General features: G+C 40.7%; 1 protein-coding gene across 1 annotated transcript in view; it reads right to left on the bottom strand.

Annotated features, from left to right (window-relative positions):
- Positions 1 to 2740: 2740 nt before the first annotated feature.
- Positions 2741 to 20000, bottom strand: part of LOC138021639 (uncharacterized) — a 66218-nt gene continuing 48958 nt past the window's right edge. The window contains 5 exon segments of the mRNA XM_068868566.1: positions 2741 to 6386; positions 6389 to 9426; positions 10113 to 10208; positions 15686 to 16324; positions 17151 to 17789. Coding sequence (XP_068724667.1) covers positions 5142 to 6386; positions 6389 to 9426; positions 10113 to 10208; positions 15686 to 16324; positions 17151 to 17789 — 5657 coding nt within the window. The 3' untranslated portion in view covers positions 2741 to 5141.

Consider the following 20000-nt stretch of genomic DNA (forward strand, 5'->3'; position numbering starts at 1 on the left):
AAGAACGTATCCAAGAGACGGTGGTGGCATAGTCCTCTCCTTTCTTCGCTGCGACTATCTCTGCCAACCTGTTATGGTATCTCTTGCACTCTTCTCCCATGCCTCCTGTTGTTGTAAATACTAACGGTGTAAATGTTCCCTGTTCCACGTCCATCACTCTTCGCGTATACAATCTCTTCTTGTCGTTCTCGTGCTGCTTGTATGGGACCCTATATGGAAACTTATATGTGTCGGTCGTTTTGTAAAACTGTGTAGTGTATTGGGGTAAAAGCGTGAGAAGTAGGATCGAAAAGTGTACGCTCAGTGTAAACTCAAACTTGGCAATGAGATAGCTTTGTTGCGATTGGCTTTAACAACAGTAGGCTTGCTGAATCTCCCAAGGGAGGCGTTCTATAAATAAATGTACTCGGGGAAGGGTTGACTCCTGGCCAAAGTATGGGAAATAGAGGTTCCCCTTGATGAGCTCTTGACTAACTTCAGTAGGCAACATATAGCGAACGGCGTACAGGTACATTAATATTCAGGAGATATAACAAAATCAACCAACGTTTGCCTACAAAAAGAACTGTAACAGTACCTTGGCGTTGATCAAATGTCAGCATTACTGGTTGAACTCCTTGGATAAGAAATCTAACGGTGTTATAGTTTTCTCATTTGACTTTACTAAATCATTCGACACTGTTTCACATTGAATTGTCTGCAATAAGGTTAAAGATCTTGAAATCAACCCATATGTTATAAACTGGTTAACAGATTTGCTAATAGAAAACAAAGGGTTGCAGTAGATGATAATATACCTGAATTCTTAGACATCAATCGCGGGGTTCCACAGGGTACAGTGCTGGGACCTGTCCTTTTTTCTGTGGTGGTGAACGATACATCCCGTTTTGAACCTAACAGTTGCCAGTTGGTGACCCATGTACATGTGAAAAACGCCATCAAAAGCTGTTTGTCAAGGCAGGTATCAATTTGTATATTGCTTTTACAGTCATTTGGGATAGTCAAGTAATTGTAGTTTGGAATAATTGTGCCGGAAAGCTGCTTGGAAGGAGACCGAGATATTCCTAACCCAGTCAATTTCAAAGCTTACTGCAAATTCGGATGAATGTCATAGTGAATTAAGCGAAGGCCGTAAGTACTAACTTTTGGCCGTTGCAACTCCACTGGCTTTGCGTAGCTGCATGTGACCAGATCATTTATTGTTGTTGAGGAATGGAAGAAATAGGATCAAAAACGCTCCAAGCAGATTTTTGATTATAGTGAAGGGATACCTTATTTACACGTCAATCTTTGAAACAGAAGAGACGGATATGAACGCAAATGTTGTTGGACTTGGTTTACTACTTTTGAGTCCCACTCGTTTGTATTATCAGGAGTCTTGGTTGTTTCTCGGAAACCGAAGATTTCGTGCGCCAATCTCAGCCGAGGAATTCCAAAAGTTTGAAAACAGCTGCATTTCCGCCAGTCAGCGTCACATGCCTCTCTCCCGCCTCCAAAATGGTGGAGTTTCGCGAGAATTCAAAGAGGATGAAGTTTACAATAAAAGTAAGTTGTTCAGCCATAAATGTAGATGAGAAATTGGGAGCAATACAAACGACCTCAATCGCCGGAGAAATTAAGCGTCATCTCGTTGTTCGCTCAGTACATCAACGTTTGGCAAAAATACGACTTTGCAGCTGCTAAAAACTGTCTTGATAAGTTCCTTAAGTCCTTGTACGTATCAGCAACCGAATTCTCTTCACCTTAGCGTTACGCGAAGAAGTAACTGTGGCTTTCGACAGTTTTGCAAGAGCCTCGCCAGCGATATTTTCTTGTGGGGTTGCCGCTGCTATAACAGTTCTTGTCGATGGAATTCCCAAGGGTCACTCAGTGTGTAAGGGCCTGTTCACATGGAGGTGAGGGACCCCAGGTAGGTGAGGTACCCCGCCTACCCGTGGTCAAATAAAGCAAGCCTTCACATACAATATTTTATAGTCCCACGGGGCTGGGCTGAGGATTCCAAATGCTTTAGCGGAATGTTTAATCTAAAGATAAATCACCCCAGTCAAACGGGGTACCAAACCTTCAGCATCATACAAGAGAAATTGTATGGAGAGATTGGTTACCCCACCGAGGCGGGGTACCTCATATACCTCCGGGGTCCCCCACCTCCACGTGAACAGGCCCTAACTAAATATAAACTAGTAATAGTTTTCACTACAACTGCCCCCTCCTAAGATATTATGAAAGGCCCTTTTGATACCTTTAAATTTATGCTGAACATGTCGCCCCTGTTTCCGATTGGCGTCTGACAAATTTTCGCTTCTGTTTCTGATAATCAAGTTCTGAGCCAGGTAACTCGATTTCCATCAGATCTGGTTCAATGTTTGATTTTTCAGTCGCTAACCCGAACAGCACTTTTGGTTCTCTTTGCCAATTTTTTTACTTCGTGACTCCTAAAACACCTTGGTCGTGTAGAAAAATACCAATAGCACTTGAGCGCCCGTTTAAGCAATACCAATACCACCTTGCGCACCCGGTTGAGCAAATCGAGATTGATTCCCCCTGCAGTACCTACCAATAATATTTATACATTTACCCTTTTTACGCGGGGACTTCTAGGTTGCCTCCTCGGGTTTTGGCCTGCGGGGCCAATTGCTCTAGGGATTTGCGCTGGCTATCAAATGAAAACTAACACCAGGCAGGACAAGCTTTACAATCAAGATTTTATTATGAAATGCTTGATACAACTAAAGGGCCATGCATTTATCCCTTGTATAACCTTAGTAAATACAAGTATATATATATACTTCCTAGCAAATTCTAATTGCCATAGAGAGTGGCTAATAATGATTGGCAATCGATTAACTAGAGAGATTCCGGCAACATCGCTTTTCCGGAAAACGGGAAACGTCAGGCACTGAAAGCGTTGAAGCCAGTTTTTCCAGAAATCAAAGAAACTTGTTTGATTGTAGTTCATTTCTTTCTTGTTGTCATATGATATCCAGTAACTCAGTTCTCCTCAGAGGACGACAAGTGAAAATGAGATAATTATCCATCCTTCATGACAAGCAGTATCCTGATGTGTGCCGTTCACATAAATCTCGCGCTCCCCGCTGCTTTCGCGTTACACACAGGCCTACATTAGCAGACATAAAAAGACAGTTAGCATTGCGTTTACGTGAAACGGGAAACGGCAGCTTGGCTGCTGTTTTTTTTTTTCTTTAATGAAAGCTGGAAAATTTTCTTGTCCGATTCTTTAATAGTCGTCTTTCTCCATTGAAAAGTTGCCTGATATCTGCAGATAGGAGGCAAGAAATGAGAGTAAACGAAACAAGATTCTTGATTTTTTTGTTTATCTCTAGTTTTAGCCCGATGTTTGCCGTAAATGCGATGCTAATGATCTGTCGTTAATCTTACGAAGATCTAACTAAATAAGGTAACAAGGTTCGCGACTCTTCGCAGTTTGAAGATACTGCCTGTGCTTATGCTAGTGAAAATCAGCCCTTGGTGATCAGTTATCCTGCACCACTTTTTAAGAAAGAAACCTGTAACTGAACAAGCAGGGTTTTTCCTGAACTAAGGACTAGTACTGGCTGTATGTAAAGCAAGAGTCATTTGATTTTCTGCGTGTGCTTTGACTAACTTGGTTATGGTTGTACTCCACTCGGCTGAAAACAGCGCCACTTATTAAACACCTAAAATAGTTTGTAACAGTTTCATCCAACGTTTCAATTTTTCTACGGTCTGAAAAGGTATTTTAACATAGTTTTATCTAAGCCTGAAGTATCTATTCTCCCAAGCAATAGCTTAACTTGTAAGCGGGAAGTCCGAGATGTGTCTCTTTGTTTACGAATACTTGGAAATGAGATAGCAAATACAACAAAACCATCCGCATCCCGGGAATAGTATTAAAAATAACTTCTTATTCATAATACTATGAATCTAACACATTCTACAAAACCTACCTATTTTCTACAATTCTTTTTCTTAGGCGGTGATAACTCTTTCTTCTATATGAACTTACTTAAATGCAAAAATTACCAAATTCTGAAAACTGATACCCAAAAATGTAACTGAACTTGTTTTGGAATGGTTTTGAATGCAATGACCTGCAGGAGAATTCAGAGGCAAGAGTTAGATTCGCATGAAATCACGTGACATGCACGTGGCTGTCCGGAATGAAAGCCAATCGTATTTTCGGCGAGACCAATTCAATGCATTAAACAAGGACTTAACATGCTCAAAATCGTAAGGGATAAAATTCAAACAGTCATTTGCGACCAAGAAACAATTCTTTAGATTGCTAACACTCCCTTTGTGGAGAAAGGTAGGACAGCAACAAGAGCAAAAATTCCAGCTGAATTCAGCTGGTTGCGACGTTTTTGAGGTTCCCATCAACTGGTGCCTACCCTTTCTTGACCAGAAGGATGGAAAATCCTAGCAGATCAAGGATCGTTTTATTTCCTGCGTAATTGTAATCATTAGAGACCTTTCTGATTACTTCACGAAGCGCCCTTGTTTTGTTTGTTTGGTCGCCACTGAAACATCGGGTTAACGTTGCATTACTCACTATTTTCAGTGCAATTATCATGCAATTCTAATCCCGACTACGGGTGATGTCACAGAGTTCAAGTCCACGGGTGATGACGAATACAGTTGTTTGTCTTTGGCATATAGTGACTGTAAAGTTCTGTTAATGACTCAATTTCCCCATTGACAAACTGTTTGCCTTTTATACTTGTATCAAAAATATTTTGTTCCTCACAAGCAGGTGACTCCATTGCACGAGGAAGTACAATATTTTGAATCTTTTGAGGAATCTTTTCAATTCAATTCATTTGAAGACAGTAGCGGAATACCTCACTCCTACAAAAATGTTAAAAGTTGCAAACAAAAGGAAAAATGATTGTCGCCTTGCATCAGACACAATACGAACTGAGGATTGCAAGATATAAACTTAGCAGCTCCAGTGTGGTGCAAATCGCTGAAAACAAAAATACCAAATATATGAAAACTAACATGTAAAAATAAAGATAATTGACTGGCAAAAATGACGAAAATTGCACTCGGCCGTAACTTTGGAGACTCGTGGAAAAGTCGTGAAGAAAAACTTGTTTCATAAATGGAGAATTCTCATTTACTTCAGAAGTGGTAACTTATCAATCATATTTGTCAACTTCCTCATCATCATCATCATCATCATCATCATCATCATCATCGTCATCGTCATCGCCCTCATCATCATCATCATCGTCATCCTCATCCTCATCATCATAAACATAGTACATATCCTCTTCCCACTGTGATAAGCTAAAATCCTCATCACGAGAGGTTTCAGGTGAAATCTCAGATTTTGATACCAATTCCCGTACAGTTTGTCGACTTATCTCGGATGAGCTCACTGTGTCTTCCATTGGTGGCATCCAAAGGGGCTCATCTTCCATTTTCCAGAGTTTAATGACGCAAACTCGACCTGAGGATAACAAGCAAACTGCAGTGTCCTCTTTCGGAGACATAAGCAGACATACAATGCTCTCCTGGCCTTGTGTTATCCTTGCAAATGCGACAGCTTTTGTTCTAGCCAGTTCCCACAAAAACACCAACCCATCAATGTCGTACGTTAAGAGATAACGATTTACTTTCAAAAACTTACTAAACACAGTTCTTGCCAGATGACCGCGAAGAATTTCTTTGGATGGAGAAGTTTTCGCAGAGTCCCGAACACTGCTGAAGAGAACAACATTGTTCCCAATGCAGCAAGCGAGCAGGTTATTGTCCACCGAAAGGGTACACTGACTGAACTTAAATGTGCTGTAAAATGAAGTGACGCCGGCTCTTGCTAGTAAACGGTAGGGAGAGTTCTTGTACTCCCAAATCTCAACTTCATTGTCACCGCACAAGATTAACCTTGCTTTGTCCGACGAAAGGCAACAGCATTCAACCGTCGGTGGACATAACACGGGGAATTTGAACGAGATTAGCACACCTTTCTCAACATCCCATTCGTGGAGATGTGGATCGTTCACTCCATCCTGGACACAAAAAAGGAACCATTTAGAGTCAGCTGAAAATGCAAGTGCAGCCGTGAACGACGATTTGTGTTCGTAGACTGTAAAACGCTTTGAATCGTAAAAGGCAAGCAGAGAACGAAACAATTCTATCTTATTCCCTCTGTGAATGGCAATTAACTTTCCATCCGGAGACATCACAAAATTATCAAGCCTCTGTTTACGATAATCATCCAGTAAACACCGCAATACGAATGATATGGTTTCGTGAGTAAAAATCAAACTGATCATAAGCGAGTCCCAACGTGGAGAACAAAGCGACGAAGGTTCACTTGGATGGACTTTTAGTACAAACGTCGATGCCACAAATCTCAATGGACTCAAAAAGTCGGTCAAAAAGGTTTCTTTTCTCTCGCCTCTGGTACTTTGAAACCAATAACAAAACTGCTTTTCATCAGTGCAGTAAAAAGGTTTGCTCCCGAAACGCTTTTCAAAATTGTACCTGTTTCAAGACATAAAGCGTGTAGTGACCCTGATGAAGTGCTATATATGAAGTAGCTGTCATCATTCGTAAACGTGAAGTCAACAAACGGCTCACCAAGATTTCTCAGGATACAGTTAGCATCAAGAAAATGCTGTTCCTCATTTCCTTCCGATAAAGAGTACACACGTAAAATGTTGCTTTCGTTAGGAAAGCTCAGGATAAGCCAATTCTTGCAGGGTAAAACGCAAAAGAAATTCACGGAATCAAACACTTGTTTTAGAAAAGCAAGAGACCTCTTAGGAGAAAATGACACTAATATTCTCGCTAGCCATGGCGCCTGTCGCTTAATAACCTCCTGCTTGTCTAGGTGCCCTTCCTTGAGCTTCCCCATCAGCCCTTGAACGTCAACAGCATTTGCCACAGCTATGTTACTGATTGAAGGGTCTTTAGCGATGATGCCGAAACATCCCTTCACATGTCTGTTGAGGCTAACGTGCCAAAAATAAGTGAATTCGTTTAACTGAACACTGGACGAAAAGACATCGTCCAACAAAGGTCTTCCAGTGCGTACATTCCAAACCTGGAAATCAAATATATCACGATAAAGTTTAACAATCAGTCGACGAACTGCTTTCAAGGATGTATCCCGATTTGACAGCCATAGTAATTCTCTGAGTTCTCTACAAAAAGCTGTACCGTGAGAACACAAGATTAACCGCTCAAAATGCACTGAAGGCCAGTGATACAACTCTGGTGCTTCAAGGTAGTCTAGCAATCTTCCGGCGAAGCGTCCGCGAACTGACTCAGTGGTTTGACATGGTTCGGCTAATCTTCTGGAATCACCATTAATGGATGGCAACAGAACAGTGTCATTTTCACTTCTACTGTGGAGAATTTCTCGTAAGGCCCAAAGAGCAAATAGCTCGGATACGCAGTGAATACTACGCTGCGGAAAAGTGACAATCCTACGAGTAGGCCTTTTCACGACAATGTACTGATCGTCAGGAGTGAAAGTGCTCCACTCATACATCACTACATTTCCAGAGAACTGGGAAAAGTCTTCGACACTTTTGCGCTCAACCGAAAACCATTTGTCCAGTCTACCGAAAAACACCCACTTACCATCAGGTGTGAACTCCAAATGCCTAATTTTGTCGATTGTATTTTCGATTACCACAAAAGGACCACTCACTATCGTTAAACGAGATGCATCAACAAAAACAATAGAGCGACCATTTGAGGCCGCTATCGTCCTTTCATCGAAATGAGCTGTCGCGAAAACGTTAAAGCCTGAGAGACAATTAGTGCTTTCCACGTCAAAAGCACTCAACTCTAACCATGGACCCGACAGTTGGGGAATTAGACCGGCTTCTTCCAAGACTTTTGATCCATTTCGAAGACAGGAAATTAAAAGATGAGGCGCTTCCAAAAGAATATGAACATTGCTTTCAAGAGCGTTGGAGATCTCATGAAGAATATTCTTCTTGTGTAAGTCCTTGAATGCGGGGCAGCATGAAGCAAGCTTCAAATCTTTTAGCAGGTGGTAGATACCAATTTTTTCACTTTTGATTCTTTCCTCCAAGAAATTGAAACTTGTCAAACACCTAAAAACAATTCCTACTGATTTCTGGTCACCATACTGACACAAAAAACAAATGGCAAAGCGAAAAGCGTAGTCCTGCAAATTCTCATCTATACATGACGATGCTGGGGACAGCTTGTCGACTATATCAGAAAGTATTTCCTCAAAAACTCTTGCCAGGTACTCTTCTGCCTTTGTCTTGTCTATCAACAAGTGAGGACAATCTTTTCTTTTGGTCTTTCTTTGGTAGTCTCTCTTCTTTGGATTTTTCGTTAACCAAGTCGAAATCCGTTCGTGTAGAAAGGTGACGGTATCATTGGAAATTTGATTCACAGCAAATTGCATAACGGCATCAATTACTTTCTGCTCATCAAGACTTGATGTTCCCTGTTGCAGAACAAAGGGAATAAAGGAGACAGGAAGTGGAGATGGGGCAGCTAAAACACAACCAATTAACTTATCGTAGACATCTTTACAGTCACCTACTTTACTAAACACTCGTTGAAAATTGTCTCGAAAGAAATCTTCAAGATCGTCGACAAGAAGTTCACTCGCCGTGTAATGCTCTATCTTCCCTGTTTTTGCCAGATCGTTGAGTTTTTTCTTGAGGTAAAATGCATGTAAGAACAATCCATTACAAGATTTTGTGATCTCTTCCACGGTGAACGGGAGAAGCGAAAAATCGACACCATTCTGAAGAAATCGTCGAATATCTCCCTCGTGCTGCTGATAAATATAATGCTGTTCACTATCGCCCGCGCAAATCCTAACACAAGGATTGTATCTCTCCAATCTTCCCCGTATTGTGTCTTCAGGGCGACTGGTGATAAAGAACACAATCCATTGTGGAAGACGCGGGAAACGTTCCTTTATAAGGCAAAGGAAATCTTCCCTGGACTCGTACTCTGTCTCATCTAGGGCGTCAATAATAACTAATTTTCGCTCTGCTAAATGCGTGCACTTAGCTAATGGTTCCTCTAACAGTTTTGTAAAAAGTTCCTGAACACCTAATTTATCATTGTGTAGCATTGTGCTTACACCATCTACCCCACCCAAAATATTGTTGTAGTGACTGTTACATTTACAGAGTTGACTCGCCACAGTCCCCAGAAGATACCTGGGGTCATTTCTCGTGCCATCGTTGTGACGGCAAAAGTAGGCAGCACCGAGATTCCCAGACTCCTTCATCCGCTTCGCCAAGGCTCCAGCAATCACACTCTTGCCGACTCCTGCATCACCCAGGAGAACATAAGCTCTGGAGTCACCAGGATCACTGAACCACTTATTAAAATCATCAAACAGCCAATGTCTTGTATCTGGATCGTGGCGCCCGGAAAAGAATTTGATGTCTGATTCACAATCTGCGATCTCTGAAAAAAACAACAAAGGAAAAAATGGTGGGACCGAACATGTATTTAATGTGAAAATAATCGGTGACATCTTCAGTTGGGCAATTTAAATTTAATATTAACCGAGCAAAATGAACAAGAATTAGTGATGCCGGGTCCTTTGCATTACCAAACGTAATGCTACAAGGAACTATATAAAGAAAACAAAATTTATGCAATGAGAAAAGCACACCTAGTGCCATTTTCTTTCTCATTCGACTATTTATCCAACATTTTCAGAGATCTCCTTGATTCTATATTTTTTTGCTGGTGGAAGTAGCGTTTCATAAATTAACAAGTTCAGTACTGTTGTTCTAAGTTATCTTTAATCTTTAATCAAAGTAATTGCCACTAGCCTTTACAAATCTCTAGTAATTTGTATTTATCATGGGGAGGCACATGTTTATAAGCACTGCTTTTTTTGTGTCTCCTTGCCTCATTTTATTTTGCATAATATGTGGTATGTGTAAAATGGCAAAACAAATAAACTGAAACTGAACTGAAACTGAATGGCAATGAGGATGTGACAACAAGCCAACTATCCGCTCCCAAAAATGCACCTCTATCTCAACAAGTCTTCATGAAACCCTCCCACTCATTGTATATTTTTTAAACCATAATGGGGGTATAACTCATTCATCTTAAGCAACTTGGAGACACCTACTTACCACTGAATAAATTACCATGCTCATGAAGACTATGCGTGCTGCTTCTGCCAGCTGCTGACACAACATTGGCACAACTTGCTTCTGGTTGTACAGGATCTATCGTAGAATAATCAACACAATCTACCATTAGGTTAACAACAAAAACAACAACAGCAATTTTACTAATACTATTTATTTCAAAGAAAAATATACTACTATCCAGAAATGAGCTAAAAAATAAAAGCCTTTATAGAAGTAAAACATTGACCGAAAAAAATATCAAGATACATGTAAATATGGAATTTGATTAGGTAAAAGGTAAAAACTTATTAGGCTACTAGATACCAATTCGAAACAAGTGCTAAAAATCACAGACATTACACAACAAAGAGAAAAGCGACCCAGTGGTTCAGTATAAAACAGTAGAAATGTTAAACAGAGCAGAGGAGAAATCACTGATTTTATATTGAGAGTAGTTTTTTATAATTGTTTACCACAGAAATCTGGTGAATTCCAAACTTTAACACCAAAAATATGTTCTAGTAAATATTCCAAACTTTGTTTGGGTTTTCAAAAGATAGCAGCTGCTCTTTTAACATAGTCTTGTAAAATGTTTACATTTACTAATCAGAGGTTGGAAAAGTGTGTCAAAGATGGATCAGAAACCTTTGGCGCTGTTACACAGTGCAATATTCCTAGCAACTTTCCTTGCAATTTTGTTTCGAGGAAAGTTCTAACACTGCAAAACACATTACTTGACGGGTGTTACACTGAGTAACGTTTCTTGCAACTTGTCTCGTTTTCGATGATCACATGAATTTCTTTTGCTGGTGCTGCAAACCGTTGCGACACAAGTTGCAGGACAGATACTACGCTGCGCAAAGCTTGAAAATGTCTTTGCAACGTTACAAGAGCCGTTGCGGAAAGTAGAACTCAGTTTTACTTTCTGCATCGTTTTTACCCCGTTGCAAGGTATGTTACATCGCGCAATGTTTCGTGCAACTTGTTTCGCAATGGCTTTACAAGACAAGTTGTACGAAAAATTGCACAGTTTAACAGCGCCTTTAAGAGTAACACTTTTTTTGGACAAGGGGAGAGGAATGAACAAAAAATATCAAAAACGTTATGTAAATGATTATTTTTGGAGAACACTTAATGAGCATAAATTGTTACAACACACATACACAAGATACAAATGTGAAGAACAAGTTTTGATTCTCACACAAAGCATGCCTCTGACGTAGGACACTAGCATAAACCTTCAAGAAATGCAACAAGGTACGAGCATTAACTGGTCAGTGTTTCCACAAAATAAAAACCACAGGCGCCTCAAGCTCAGTGGGAAAGAAAGCCTGGCCTGGCCTTGCCTTGGTGCAAGAGGTCTTGAGTTCGATCCCCGGATCTCACGTCCTTGTTTCGACTTCTTTGACGACATGATGACTTAAATAATTACTACTTGCCAGGCTTTTCAGTAACTATTTACAATATGAATACTAATACTAATATCAGTCCAAAAACAATAAAATATACTAATATCTACATATCTACGAATTAACGCCTAATCATCTACAAATTGTCTCTTTCATTAAGCATGCTGGTTTTCAGAGAACACTTGAAGGCCTTGACTGAGGTGGAAGATTGTAAACCTTCGTCAAAGGGGTTCCATAGAGAAACTGCTCTATAGGCAAATGTGCGTTGACCACTAAAGGTCCTGTATAAAGGGATATAAAGCTTAGCTCAGTGTAGCCTAAGCTTAGCTCAGTGCAGCCTAAGTAGCTTTAAATACCCTTAAAACGGAGCACTCATGGAAAGAGGGGGGTAAACTGGGGCACCGTCGGCTTGTACATTAAAAGATAAAATATGTCAGTCTAAGAAAAAAGCATTGCCAGGCGCTCCACAGGCTGTACGTTTCACTGAAAAAAACAATCTGCAATAAACTGTGCTCAGTCAGTTAGGTGTGATGTTTAAGCAATAGAGGACGTTTTCCGTGTTTATATTGCGTGATCTAAACGCTCGGGGAAGTTGGAATAAATCGAGACATTTATGCAAACCCGAGACGCAGTCAAGGAATTGCACAACTGTCGAGAATTCTCCCAAATTCCCTAGGTGTTTAGATGAGGCTATGTAAACACGGGAAAAATCCTCTATTGCTGTTGTAAAATATTTCTCAAAAATAATTTAACAAATGAAGGAAAATGCTGGTTTTTTTTTTAACTTCTTGATTGAAACAGATTTTCTTGATGCACACTCGTATTTCGTTCCAGCCAATCAAAAGATACCCTGAAAGAATTCAAGATTACCCTAAGGAATAGGTACCAGGTTTTACAACAAGAAGGCGGAGATTTAGAAGATCAACACGAGGTGGAGAAAGATTTTGAGGTCATGAGGAAAGCGTATACCGAAGTAGCCGATACTGTTTTAGGTAAACCGAGGAAGAAGAAGAAACCTTAGATAAGCGGAGAGTCATGGCAGCTAGTAGATCAACGGGATGCCATCAACAAGAAGATTTTAAGCACTCATTCAGAAAGGATGAAGAATCAACTAAGAGCTAAATATGCTGAGAAGAACAAGGAGGTGAAAAGGAGCATCAAGTCTGATAAAAGGAAGTGGCTGAACAACATCGCTAGCCAAGCTGAAGAGGCTGCACGAAGCCAACACATGAAAACACTGTACGTGCTAACAAAGACACTTAGCAATGGCAGCCAGACTCGTCAAAGCACTTCGGTGATGGACAAGCACGGAAACCTCCTCGGCAACAAAAAAGATATACAAGACCGATGGACGGAACACTTCAAAGAGGTACTGAACAGAGAACCACCACAAAATCCAATAGCCATCATGGATGATGACGAAGAAGAGCTCGATTTCCAGGAAGCAATAGAAGAGATTGCAGACACTGAGCCAACACTAGGCGAAGTACAGGAGGCAGTTAGAAAATTGAAAAGTGGGAAAGCACCCGGCATTGATAACATCACCGCCGACCTACTGAAGACGGACATAGAATTCTCAGCAATAAAGATACCCGAGCTGTTGTTGAAGATATGGAAGTTCGAGGTTATTCCGGAGGCTTGGAGGAAAGGGTTGATAATCAAATTACCAAAGAAGGGTAACCTAAAGGAGAGTAAAAACTCAAGAGGCATAACTCTATTGTCCATAGTTGAAAAAATTCTAGGTCGTATTGTTATTGACAGAGTGAGAAGTGGAGCAGACAAAAGACTCAGGCAGGAGCAAGCTGGTTATAGGCAAGGGAGAGGAACAACAGAGCAAGTCTTCATTCTGAGGAATATCATAGAGCAAGCAAACGAGTGGCAAGCAACTATATATGTGAACTTTATAGATTTTGAGAAAGCTTTCGACTCGGTACACCGGGACAGCCTATGGATTATCATGCGGAAGTACGGCATCCCCCAGAAGATCATAAGGATAATACAGCTGTTTTATGCGGATTTCCAATGTGCTGTAGAGAACCAAGGAGAGAGAGGTGAATGGTTCAATATTAAGACCGGTGTAAAACAAGGCTGCAACATGTCTGGATTCTTCTTTCTTACAGTGATGGACTGGATAATGAGAAGAACTGTTGGCAAGGGGGAGAACGGCATAAGATGGAGACTAACAACAAAACTGGATGACCTAGGTTTTGCAGATGACGTAGGATTACTATCCTCGTCAAGATATCAAATGCAAGAGAAAATCTCAAGAATGGACAGGGAAGCCAAAAGGGTAGGCCTAAAAAATAAACCTTGACAAGACCAACGTCATACGAATCAATGCGAAGAATCAAGCACCTATCAGCATAGTGGGTAAAAACATCAAAGAAGTAGAGGAGTTTACCTATCTTGACGCCAAAGTCAATAAAGAAGGAGGTGGGATGGAGGACTTACAGAACAGACTTTCAAAGGCAAGAGGGACATATATTAGGCTAATTAAGATCTGGAACTCCAAGAGCATCTTAAAGAGAACGAAGATGAAGCTGCACAAGACCCTCGTCTTGCCAGTCTTGATGTATGGATGTAAGACCTGGAAAATGACCAAGAGCGATGAACACGTTCTCAACGTGTTTCAAAACAAATGCCTCCGGAAGATTCACAGCATACGTTGGCAAAATCACATCACCACCAAAGAGTTACTAGCCAGGGCGGAAATGTCACCAGTGAGTCAGGAAGTAAAGAGAAGAAGATGGACGTTCATTGGCCACATTCTAAGGCAGGACAGAGCGAGCGATACAAGGACGGCGTTAAATTGGAGGCCGGAGGGAAAAAGAAAGAGGGGGAGACCAAAGACAACGTGGAGAAGGTCCGTAGAGAGGGAGATGAAAGAAAGAGGATGGGGTTCGTGGGACGAGGTGCGGGGCGTTGCGGTAGACAGACAGAGATGGAAAGCTTCTGTGGAGGCCCTATGTGCCCCCTGGCACGCGGAGGATAGGTAACAGGTAATCAAAACGCGCGTCTGACAACACATAACCAATCAAAATTCGTGTGATGTTACAGTCGTGTTTACATACTCTCATCTAAACACTGCTAATGACCAATGAGAGTGCGAGTACTATCCTAACCATTTTATAAAAACCAATTTCAAACCAAAACTCCAATAATGTTACTTTTGTAAATTTTACATTTACATTTACATGTCCCAGCACTCGGCAGTCCTTTTGACTTATGGCTGTTTTTGCTTAGGTGGCAGCATATACTACAAGGATTTTTACAGACATTACACCAAACACTCACAAAGGACAGCCACAACATCGAGAACTTCATCCCCTACTCTTCTCGAAATTATAGTGTGTGGGTTCTTTAAGGTCCCACAGAGAACATGTAAGATATTCGTGAGATGGGGCCTACGGTTTAAAGTCCTTATCCCAGAAGACTTGAACGTCTAACCATTTGTAGCTGAAATTACCAAGGCAGCCCTTCCTTATCAGTTATTTTAAGACCCTGAGTGTTGGTCCATTCGGAGTCGAACTCACGACCTCCCGCATGAGCCCAGTGTTCAACTGACCGAGCTGCCGTTCCATAAAATAAGCTGCATGATTCAAAGTATCAAAGGCTTTGATCAGATCGAGTGCATTCCTTTTTACTGCCTTCTACAATTTTGTGATGTGGAGGACTTACATCTAGGCCCAGATCAGGTGGCATACTAGAATATTTTCTAAAAAGGAGATTAGCATTCACAAAATTAATAAGGTTTTTAAGTAAACACACAAAGAGAGAGATCGGAGGATTACATTAGTTTACGGAGAAAACCTTCTGGCAAAGAAAATGAATTACTTTGGCAGACCTTGGCAACTTTAAACTCACCAGGAACAATTACAGTGAAGTATTGAGTAATTCCTGTTGAGTATCTCAAGGGTACAAATTAAAGGAGACAGTTCATACATTGAGACTTCTCTACTGGCGTTAAGTGACCCTTCCATTTCCAGAACGGGGCTCGTGGCTGGGTTGACAGGATTTCCCAACCTTGGATGCCTTTTCCGTCTAGGAGCCAGTTGCCACTATAGTGGAGCCTCATGGATACTACTCATCAATATATTGACGGTCTCAGTCCTTTAAAACAATGTTAAAACAGCAGGCTATATGTTTCTGTTTCAAAATACCCACCTGCAACTGCATCTCTCGAAGTCTTCATTAAACACTCCCATTTTTTCAGTTTATCCTTAATTCTGTCGTCACCATCCTTCCACTGCTTTAGAAGTCCTTTAAAATGTTCCTTGTCTAAGGGACTCATTTCTTGTTTCTCCATTTCACAAATGGTATCTTTATATTCATCTCCGCCCAATCTTACCAGTGTTTTCTGAATCTCATCTTTGTATTCACAGAACACTGCATCACTAACAGAGTCCTTTTCAGCATGGGTTGATACTGCATTCATGAGATACTTTAAACGTACGATGTCAGACTCACAGCTGGTGTCAAGTGAATTGGGAGGTATATCCCAGCCAGTGGCTGGGGGACTCAGGTTACAGATTGTTCTCAGAAGCACGATCAGGAGATCAGGGTCAAAGCCTGTGGATAATACTGAAGAGGGGTTAACTGGATACAATTTACTCCACTGCTCTGGACTGAGGATTTCTTGTTTTTGCAGAGACAGAAGATTAGAGTACACTGACTCACGTTTCAAGGCAATGCAAAGGTCTTGTGGAGGAATTTTTCTGTCAAACACTTCCCTCAACACTTTTGAGCCCAGGCTGGCCAGAAATCTACATAACAGTGCATAATTGGTTTTTCCATCTACAGCACCTGAAAAGGCATCATTATGGTTACATTCAATTTTTGTTGATCCACTTTCAATTGATGTTATTTTGCCTGCCGCTATGAGCAGTTCTTAAGTGTGCTTCAGGTGGCTGGAACTCAGTTTCACGACATTTTAGACCAAGGTTCTTATTAGAAAGGTTGTCATTCCAATGCTATCACATAACAGCAATGTTATGGTAATATATGAAACTCATGGGAGCTGATTCAGAGCTACTTTAAATTTCTGAAAAATTTACGGTAGCTCTGAATTACTAAAAAAAATTAGCTTCCAATAATTTTTTAAAACTTTCCCGATAGTTCTATCACAGATTGCTAATTACTGTTCTACAATAAAAAATGGGGTCACCGAGTATAAGCAAGTTAAAAGACGAAATATAGGATGGTTTTGGAGAGCTTTCATGTAGCTATGTTTACCTATTACATCACAATAGTGGGCACAAATTTTTAAGCAATAATTAGAGTTTCATAATTATCGTAGTACCATAACGTTACAATGCCTCATCTAGTACCATAATACCAGAAATAATTCCAGTAAATTATTGAGTAATTCCTGTTGAGTATCTCAAGGGTACAAATTAAAGGAGACAGTTAATACATTGGGATTTCTGTCGTAACATTAACCGACCCTTCCATTTCCAGAAGAGGTCTCGTGGCTGGATTGACAGAATTTCCCAACCTTGAATACCCTTTCCGTCTAAGAGCCGGTTGCCACTAGTGGAGTCTCCTGGATAGTACTCATCAATATATTGATGGTCAGTCCTTAAAAGCAATGTTATAACAGCAGCCTATGTTTCTGTTCCAAAATACCCACCTGCACCTGTATCTCTAGAAGTCTTCATTATACACTCCCATTTATTCAGTTTATCCTTAATTCTGTCGTCACCATCCTTCCACTGCTTTAGAAGTCCTTTAAAATGTTCCTTGTCTAAGGGACCCATTTCTTGTTTCTCCATTTCACAAATGGCATCTTTATATTTATCTCCGCCCAATCTCACCAGTGTTTTCTGAATCTCATCTTTGTATTCACAGAACACTGCATCACTAACAGAGTCCTTTTCAGCATGGGTTGATACTGCATTCATGAGATACTTTAAACGTACGATGTCAGACTCACAGCTGGTGTCAAGTGAATTGGGAGGTATATCCCAGCCAGTGGCTGGGGGACTCAGGTTACAGATTGTTCTCAGAAGCACGATCAGGAGATCAGGGTCAAAGCCTGTGGATAATACTGAAGAGGGGTTAACTGGATACAATTTACACCACTGCTCTGGACTGAGGATTTCTTGTTTTTGAAGAGACAGAAGCTTAGAGTACACTGACTCACGTTTCAAGGCAATGTAAAGGTCTTGCGGAGGAATTTTTCTGTCAAACACTTCCCTCAACACTTTTGAGCCCAGGCTGGCCAGAAGTCTACATAACAGTGCATAATTGGTTTTTCCATCTACAGCACCTGAAAAGGTATCATTATGGTTACATTCAATTTTCATTGATCCGCTTTCAATTGATGTTATTTTGCCTGCCTCTACGTGCAGTTCTTAAGTGTGCATGCTTAAGGTGACTGGAACTGAGTTTCCCTACTTTTGAGACCTTCCTATTAGAAGGGTTGTCATTACAATGCTATCACGTAACAGCAATGTTATGGTAAAATATGACCCTCATCGGAGGTGATTCAGAGATACTTTAATTTTTCAAAAATTTAAGGTAGCTCTGAATTACTTAAAAAATTACCTCCCAAGAATTTTTTAAAACTTTCCCGATAGTTCTATCTCAAATTGCTTATTACTATTCTACAATAAAAAAGGGGGTCGCTGATTATAAGCAAGTTAAAAGACGAAATATAGGGTGGTTTTGGACAGCTTTCATGTTTCTATGTTTACCTATTAAATCACAATAGTGGGCACATTTGGTTTTGTTAAGCAATAATTAGGGTTTCATAATTATAGTACCATAAAATTGCCATATATAGTACCACAACACCAGAAATTATTCCATTGAGTATCTCAAGGGTACAAATTAAAGGAGACAGTTAATACATTGGGAATTCTCTACTAGTGTTAACTCTCCCCTTCCATTTCCAGAAGGGGGCTCGTGGCTGGGTTGACATGATTTCCCAGCCTTGGATACCCTTTCCTTCTAAGAGCCTGTTTCCACTAGTGGAGGCTCCTGGATACTACTTATTAATATATTGACGGTCAGGCCCGGGTTGTTCGAAAGGCTCGTTAGTGCTAACCATGCTTCGAGCAACCCGGGTAGGGTAAAATACCATGGAAACCTATAGGTTTTGATACCTCTTAACCAACGGTTAGCACTAATCAAGCTTCCAGCAACCGACCCTAGTCCTTTAGAACAATGTTATAACAGCAGGCTATGTTTCTGTTCCAAAACACCCTGGCTCCTGCATCTCTAGAAGTCTTCATTAATATTATTATACACTCCCATCTATTCAGTTTATCCTTAATTCTGTCGTCACCATCTTTCCACTGCTTTAGAAGTCCTTTAAAATGTTCCAACAGAATTAACTATTGTAGGGTAATGTGAAGGGCTGTTTTCTACCATGTAAACCATGTGGGCGTTAGCCCTAGTAATGGAATTGGATTAGCTAAAAACACAACAAATACAAATGCAATACTACTACTTTCCTGCTCTCCTCATAATTATCCCGTATGTGGATTACATGACCGACTCTACAGTAATCTTTGTTTCTTTAATCATGCACGTGTCCAGGTTATAAACACGCTCAGGTTGCCATGCAACCAGCATCCAGTAGAGCCATGGACTGCAATGTCATCGACAATACCAACTTTTCAAGAGCACTTATCGAAGATGAAGCCCATCCTCTGTTGAAAAATATCTTGTCTAACACAGAGCCCCAAGCGAAGAAGGGTAAACCTGAATTTTGCCAAATGGGCTATTATTAGGTAGTTGTAGGTAGGAAGACTCTTCATCGAGAACTACAAACCAATAACCATGACTGGCACCCAAAATACTGAGCTTCTTTGAACATGTGAGTGACGTCTTCAAGGGTTGGTGTATGCGATGAAGATCTTTGAGGTCAAGACAAATACGCCAGTGCCCATGTGACTTTTGGGAGTGGGCCACAGTGGGTTCAATCACCAATTTAATAACTCCTTGACTGACCATATCATCAAGTTCCTTCTTAACATCATCCCTAATGTGTATTGGGCATTTCCGAGGTGCATGAACTACAGGGTCAGTAACAATGTGGTATTCACCCTTTAACTTTCCAGCTCCTTCAAAACGGTCAGGGTATAACAGTTAAAGGTCAACGCACTTTACCCTCAATTGCCGGAAAAGACTTCCTACTAGGTGTATTGAAAATAGTACCTCCAACAGGTAGAGCTGGCAAGAGGTGGGTAGTCCACAGATAGCGGGGCTGGTAACATCAGTAACAAAGAAGACTGCATCACTCAGGGTGCATTCAATTGACTGTATTCCGGTATAGGAATACAAGGAATAGAAGATATAAATCCTTTGTTTTTATGGAGATTCACATTAAAATTGCCAAACACCAGCTAAAAATGCTATTTTAAACATATCTTTATTAGCCTTGTTGCTTCGATACACCAAGCATACCGTTTTAAATCATCACTCCACGTATTCTTATTCCAGAATAGGGTGAATCGAATGCACCCTTAATACA

Source organism: Montipora capricornis, chromosome 10 (genome assembly GCF_036669925.1).
Source record: "Montipora capricornis isolate CH-2021 chromosome 10, ASM3666992v2, whole genome shotgun sequence".
Classification (NCBI taxonomy): Eukaryota; Metazoa; Cnidaria; class Anthozoa; order Scleractinia; family Acroporidae; genus Montipora; species Montipora capricornis.